The 7,885-nt window shown below is 42.4% G+C and overlaps 1 protein-coding gene across 1 annotated transcript; it reads right to left on the reverse strand.

Moving 5' to 3' along the window:
* Positions 1-841: 841 nt before the first annotated feature.
* On the reverse strand, positions 842-4,547 carry LOC112284967 (probably inactive leucine-rich repeat receptor-like protein kinase At5g48380). The gene has a single exon (XM_024525394.3). It carries the CDS (start codon positions 3,173-3,175, stop codon positions 1,334-1,336), a length of 1,842 nt encoding a protein of 613 aa, XP_024381162.1. The 5' UTR covers positions 3,176-4,547; the 3' UTR covers positions 842-1,333.
* Between the last annotated feature and the right edge of the window lie 3,338 nt (positions 4,548-7,885).

Raw genomic sequence — 7,885 nt, forward strand, 5'->3', positions numbered from 1 at the left:
ATATGGTTATCTGAACAGGTTGCGTTGGAAAATGGTGAGGAGCATGAGATCACGTTTGAATCAAGCCGTTTTTCTGTTGGGAGAAATCCTTGACAAACAATACTTAAGTACCCAGTTTAATTTCATTCTTTGCTAAAAACGCTCTCTTCCGTTACCAATTAGAACACAGGTGGCATCCTGTTCCTCCTCAGCTTTAGTTCACATTATCTTATTTACGTTTGTCTACACTTGTAACGGTCCAACTAGCTTCTCCTGCATTTTTCAGCAATCGCTCAGCAGTTTGTGTACGACTGGCCTTCCTGAATAATTTACGCGGAGTGAGCTGTTGCTTTGGCTTAGTATTTTTAACACAGATGGGGGAAAGGAGAGCTCTCCTCCAGAGCCCGGAATAGGGCAAATTTCAAACAGACGTGGTGCTTCCGATGCACCAAAGAGGCATAAATAGTGCTCCGCTCCAGCAGGCACAAAATGTTGCTCATTCTTGACTGAGCCTTTGCCTGTCTCTCGCGCAAATCGTACTATCTCTGACCCCAGGATGTCCGCATGTAACTACAGGTAGAACCAGGTCCCTTGGGATTTATGGTTTAGGTGTGACTAGTTTGTGTTTACGCGTTGTCCTCGCAAATGAAGCTGCAGCTTAACTTCACACCACAGGCGATTCCACATTCGAGGAGGACGCGCCAATCACAAGCATACTGAGCTAGCCACGACGCTTTTTATGCATACACAAGGCCATTTGAGCTTCAATTACCATGAAACTAGAGCAGCTTTGACTTCCCGGTATTTGGCGATGAAACCAAATCTGACCCCTCGTAATTTTACAAGGTCATTCAAAGATCATACTTTGTGGTCTTTCGTTGCTAGAACGAGCAATTGCAACTTTATACAAAAAAAATCTCGTCTCAGCAGATTTATATCGTTATAGCTTGCATACGGATTAGGAGTCTATTCCACTGTTAGCTTGATATTTTAGTAAGCCTTGGAATGGCAAATATCTACTCGCTCGCTGGACGCGGCTCTTCTCACCTATATTCCCTGGGGGTCTATGACTGCCACATTCTGTTGCCAACCCACCATGAGTAGATTGCGGTGCAACACATGTGTTACTGATTCATAGATAATACCTTGCAATAGACATTGCAGTCACAAGAGTTTCTAAGTTACACTGAAAAAATCTTTCTCACCGTTTCTCTGGGGTACTCACATTCAAAGATTCCTGTAATTGGACGTCGACAAGTTCAATCCACGAGTGAAGATCAAACCAAATGAAAGTCGACATATTTTTCGAGGAGAGTCGCAAGACTTCGAAGCCATGTAGAGAATCCTCGAACCTTTATTTCACAGCATCAACTCCGTTGGAGTCGCCCAGCGTCGGAAGCTCAGCGAACGAGTCAGTGTAGTTATACTTCTGTCCAATCGCACGAAGAAGTTGGTAAACCTCGAACATAGTTGGCCTGTCCTTGGGTTCTACCGCCACGCATGAGATTGCAACCTTGAGGATTTGCAGAATTTCATCGTCGTCGACGCCATTGTCTCTCAATGAGGAGTCCACTGCATCAGCTGCCTTCCCCGAAGAAGATAGCATGTTCACGTACTCGACCAGGTTCCCTTTGAAGCTTCCAGTGACTGGGACGACATCCACAGGCTTCTGACGGGTCACAAGCTCCAGAAGTACGACGCCAAAGCTGTAAACGTCGCCTTTAGGAGTGGCTACGAGTGTGCGAACGTATTCAGGAGCAACATATCCGACATTTCTATAATCTCCGTTGACAAAGGTGCTCACATGAGTGTCTGTGGGATTCATGTGACGCGCAAAGCCAAAGTCGGTGATCCTCGGCTCGTCGTCACTGTCGAGAAGTATAGATTTCGTGTTGACATTTCGATGCAGAATACGAGGATTACAAGTTTGGTGCAACCACCCTAACCCTCGTGCGACTCCAGTTGCTACTCTCACGCGTTCAGGCCAACTCAAGAACGATTTGCCGGATGCGGGGTGCAAGCGATCCCAAACAGATCCATTGGGCATGTGTTTGTACACGAGAAGGCGCTCACCCCCTGCCACGCAATATCCGAGCAGGGGCACCAAATTGCGATGCCGCAGATGACCAAGAGTCTCCATCTCTGCCTTGAATGTCCGGTCGTTTTGGGAGCTCACTTGCAGCCGCTTGATCGCCATGACTGCAACGTTCGGGAATGAGGCTTTGTACATAGTCCCCGCGAGGTTGGTTGAAATGACATTGGACTTGCTGAAATCGTTTGTGGCTTCCATAAGATCCGTAAACTTAATCCTCCCAATCGGATTATCAAACATCGACACCGTGATGGCTCTAGGTTTACGAATCCTTCGCACCCATCCACCATCCCCTTTCAAGTCCTCAACCTGAGATTTCAAAAACCGCCTCCTCAAAACCCAGATGAGAACCCCTATTAGCAGCATCATTCCACAAACGCTCGCCACAGCGGCACCGACGATTGCGCCTAAATTCGATTTCTTCCGGGGTTTCGACCTGCAAGCTCCCGTAAGTGGTGCCCCACATAGATACGAATTGCCGGCGAAACTTGATGCATTGATTCCAGGCCCATTCGAGACCTTGTTGGCTAACGTGGCTGGAATCATGCCTTCTAACTGGTTGTTTGCCACAGTGAAATGGGAAAGACGGGGAGCGTTCCCAACCTGCCCTGGAATCTCCCCCTCAAGATCATTGTCGTTCAGAACCAAGTCGTTGAGATACTTACAATCACCGAACCCTGCAGGTATGGAGCCTCCTAGGCGATTGTGCTGGAGGTTCAAGTTCACCAAGTTCGGTAAGTCATCGCAAATCGTAGTAGAGATAGGCCCCGTGAAGGAGTTGTAGGACAAATCCAACGTTGCAAGGCTTCGACAGTTTTGGAGTCCAGCTGGCCAGCCGCTTGAAAGCCCGAAGCCAGACAACTCGAGTCTGTACACGGGCACTGTAGAAAGTTTGAAGCACGTGACGCCGACCCACTCACAAATACTGCTCACATTGGCGTCGGACCATGTAACCAGACGGCTTCGTGGATCGGAAACAGATTTTTTAAAATCTAGCAAGCATTGCGTTTCGGTATCCTGCGCTGATGCTGGATGCACTTGCGCGAAGATGATTGTTACGAGAAACGTCACAACAATTGGGCATACTCGTCCCATCTGCGCCATTTGTGAGATGTTCTACAGGCGTGGGCTTTTCCAGCTTCAAGTTAACTCTGCTATATCACCTACGTACGTCTAGCGATCACTGTCTTCCTAAGGTTGATAGAAAACCAGTCCGAAATTCCTCCACTCGCTAAGAAAAATCCTTTCAAATCGGCACACAACCTCACGTCGTCAACTACAGCTATTCTGGTGCCTAAAAACGATTCCATACTCAACAAACCTTGAAATCTGCCTTCTAACAGTACTACTTTGCGAGACTGCAAAATTGTGCAATAGAATTCATAGGTCCTCCAAACCATCGGTACATCGTTTCTGAGATATACCTTCTCAACCAACAAATACAAGGAGATTCCTCATCTGGCCATGGTCAAAGCACGTAACGGCGTCTAAGGAAAACCGGCTGTGACCGTCCTCTAGAGCCCGATCCTTGCAGCTGAGAAAGCAAAAGATGCGACAAACTCTGCAAAAGAAGAAACACCTTCATCTCTCACAGGCTCCCATCGTGTACTGCACGCTATCTCGTCAAAAACAGACACCAAAGCCCTTCCCGAATAAGCACCGGCAGTTTGCGTTTCGGTAACTGTATCACCTCGACTCACATTACTTGAATGAGAGCAGTACTCACTCGACTACAAAGACCTAAATTAAGCTGCCATAGGATCGGCCCACTAACATGGTGATTGCAATCGCCCACAATACCCTCGAAATCCAAACATCCACATGTTTGCGCACACTGAACACTCGGACCTGAGAGCTATTGTACAAAGATCAACGAAGAAATTTAAAAAGAGGAAGCAAATTCCAGAAGCGAAGCACAGCAAACCCTCGCCATGTCCACAGCCATCGCACTCCTCCACAGGCGAGCGGACGACGAGCTGCAGATGGTAACCAAAGGCGAAGACTGAATTCGACCCCACGACCAAAAAGGTCAAGCCCCAAGTCCCACCATCGCTGTGCACTGTATCATCGAAGCGTTAGGATCGTCCCCAATAGCCGAAACCAACCCGCCTTTCACAGGAATTTCACACTGCCCACCGCCCAGATCACAACAAACGTCGAGAAACGCTGCTACCCATGATTTCGCTGTATGAATAACGCCCACCCGGGTAGATGAATTGAACCGTGGCGTGAATTTAAGCCCGTGGGGCGACAGCGACGTTGCAGACAAAGGGGGTGTGTCTATCTGAGCATCCGGGATTCCACATCTGATACGACGGCGGGGTTGGTTGATTGACTCCGGACGATGTGAAATGAGAATCCTGGGCCTTCTCCTCCTCCAACTCGATCAATAAACCCGGTGCTGCTCCGACTTTGATTTGTGGCGGCATCGCTGTAGTTGACAATGCTGCAATTCTCCGACAAGACTAAGGCCCCCCCCCCCCCCCCAACACACACACACAAGACGATCGTGATCGCCGAGTTTGCTGATTTCCTCCGCAACTTTCGTCGTCTTCTTCTTCTTGCAACGCCCTGTTTGGCTGAGCCCTGATCCTGTGTCTTGACTAATCGTGACAAGGATGAGATGAATATGGGTGAAACTAGAGTCTGTTTGATGCAATCACTTTGCCAGCTATGCAGACACTTTACCTATCATACATGGTTGAGAAGATGGAGGGAGACACTGTCATGTAGTAATATGGCCATGAGGTGAAAGAAGAAGGAAAGTATTTATTTATAAAAGAGTCTAATTAAAAACAAAGATAAATAATAGGTAAGTAGCAAAATCTATTAGTGTTAGAATTGATTTTTATGAAAATGGATTCTATTTATTTTGTAGAGTCAAAAATAAAACAAAACAAGATAGATTATATTTATTATAATTGTTATTTAGGTAATATGAATAGGAAGAAATAGATAAAAATAGATTAATTTTATAATATCTTCTAAAGAAGCTTCTTAAAAGCTTCATAGATGTTGCTTTGACTTTACATGTATTTGTAGTTGATTGATAAATTAAAAACTTTATCAACAAGATAACCACATGCCACACATATTGGTAGCTTGTGAAACAAGCTAACTATGTAATGCTCATATAGAAAACTTGCCTTGTAAGTTAAAATACGTGTTGTGCAAAGTCAATATGTTTTGGAGGTCCTATAGAATGTCGCTACATAGCTCCTATATAAATAGTATATATAGAGGCAAGAGTGAAGCCTTCTTTATTCTTGTCAATTCATTTTTTTTGCTTCTAGTCTACTTTCAAGAGTCTCTAGTTTTCTTATTTTTTAGCAATATCCATTCCAATTTCATTTTTAATATATATACTTCCTTATTTCTATTTTGTCATACTTCTTTGAGAAAGTTCCCCTTATTTATTTGCTTTCATCAAATTCTTATCTTTGACAATAAAAGATATAGGCATATATAAGAAGGAGTTAGAAATTGATTTAAGCAAAAATTCCTAAAAAAGATAAGAATTGATATCCAAAAAAGACCAATTGCCAACCAAGGTCAAAATCTAATTCCAAGGCACAAAACTAAGCATGTATGGCAACTCTGGGGTTCTTTTAGAAAATTAGATCGTAGAATTTGAAAGCAAACTTCACATAATATGACATAATTTGGTGATGCCAACATAAAAAGCTTGAGGTAGAAGGTATTTAGATTTTTTTTTATTTATTTGAATTATAGAAAAAAAAAAAAAAAAAAAAAAAAAAAACAATAGATGGAGGAACTTTTGGTGGTACTTCAATTAATGCTTCATGTAGAGTTGGAAGTGGAGCTATAAGTCGAGGACAAAATATATATTTTGATCCCAACTTTGCAAGCATGTTTGAAGCTTTTGCTTTATTCATACAATAACAATAAGTTAAAAATTTCAAAGAAGGTATGGCAAACAAAGCATTTAAGCCGTTGTGGACAAGATTGATTAATTTGAAAGGAAGGATATTCTAAAGTATTTAAGGTGTTATGTAAAAAAAATGGAATTGAAGTATATTTCTAAGAAAGAGATGGTTCAGTTATTTGAATTAGCCCATGCACCACAAATAAGAAATCATATAAAGTCCATTATAAGACATTTTGGAGGTTCATGGGAGAAATTTTTTCAAACATTGAAGGATAAGTTTTTCTTAAAAGATAGTAATTGGATTACAAAGAAGCCATTTTTTGATTGGATTGAAAGACCTAAAAAGAATCTTCAAGCAATTATTGAAAGAATTATTGAAAGAATTCAAAAGAAAATATTGTCATTCATCTATAAAAAAAAGACTATTATTAGATCCAAGTAAAATTAAAGTTATTTTAGATGACTCTATGTCAAGGACAAAGACTCGATGATGAAAAATATACACCAAAAGGCTATCTCGATATAATAAGTCAAAATATAAACAAGTAGGTATATTAAAAGGAAACTGGAATGGCTATTGCCACAAGACAAGAAACTAAAGACTCTTGAACCTGGACTAGAAGCAAGAAAGGAGTTGACAAGAGTGAAGAAGCCTTCACTCTTGTCTCTATATATACTATCTAACTAGGGGCTACGTGGCGACGTTCTATAGGACCTCCAATATGTGTTGACTTTGTAGGACACATGCCTTGACTTACAAGGCAAGTTTTTCTACGTGTGGGCCACATAGTTAGCTTGATCTTCAAGCTAACAACATGTGTGGCACATGGCCAACTTGTTGACCATGTTTCTAATCCAAAAATTCAATTAAAGACACCTATGAAGTCAAAGCAGCGTCTATGAAGTTTTTAGGAAGCTTCTATATTAAATATTATAGAATTAACTTACTTTTATCTACTTTTACTTACTTCTACCTATTTCTATATGTAATTATTAGCTTACATGATTATGGCCGTGACATTACCCCCCTTTCTAGAGACAAGTTCCACGAGGAGCGGTCATCATATGTTGAGGAAATCTATGATGCGACGAATTGTATTCGCCACATACTCTGATCTCTGTTCTCTTCGAAGATGATTGATAGGGCTTCTCAACCATCGGTAGTGTCCCATACCAGGGTGGGAAGACCACCCAGTTATTTGATCATTGTTGAGGCCTTCGTAACTTCCTTCGAATAGAATATTCGGAACACCATCAGGAGTTGTTCCTACCTCTAGCAAAATCACCAAACATCGAGAGTCCCTTCCCAAATCGTGATACCAAACGCGTTGTATCTCACCATCTGTTCGAGGAAGAACATGTCGTTCTTGAAGATCTTCATCTCGATTGCGTCGTCTTGAAGGTTGTGACAATCGTAATGTCTCGTCCGGCAGGTCAGCAAACGAAGGTTCTTGAGTTGAATCCGCTGGTTGTTGGCTCTCCATCTAATTAGTGTCACAAATGCAAAGAAGTTACAAACAAGGATAGGAAATTGAATGTTATCTTGCCTCAATCTTGTCTCTTTTATAAGAGAGATTTTCATCTTGGTTTTGATGGATGTCGTTGATGAAAAACTTTGACTTTAGCTGATGCATTTCCTAGATTCCTGGATGGCTCCCATGTGCGTTCACTAATATCATATCCGCGCCAATGAACAAGATATTCCAGCTTATTTCGGCACCGCCTTGAGTCTAATATCTCTTCCACCTCAAATTCTTCATTATTATCTACTTCTATAGGAGGCGGTGGCATTTGTCTTCTTCCTTGTATATCCACTGTCTTATATGGTTCAAGAAGAGACACGTGGAATACAAGATGGATATTCATTGACTCCGGTAGATGTAACCGATATGCAACTGGGTTGATCTGTTCAGAAACAGAAAAGG

The sequence above is a fragment of the Physcomitrium patens genome, chromosome 7, assembly GCF_059467195.1.
Source record: "Physcomitrium patens ecotype Gransden chromosome 7, ASM5946719v1, whole genome shotgun sequence".
Taxonomy (NCBI): domain Eukaryota; kingdom Viridiplantae; phylum Streptophyta; class Bryopsida; order Funariales; family Funariaceae; genus Physcomitrium; species Physcomitrium patens.

What these genes read in the sequence shown, in the direction of transcription:
- LOC112284967 (XM_024525394.3), bottom strand. Translation starts at nt 3,175, where the DNA reads ATGGCGCAGATGGGACGAGTATGCCCAATTGTTGTGACGTTTCTCGTA.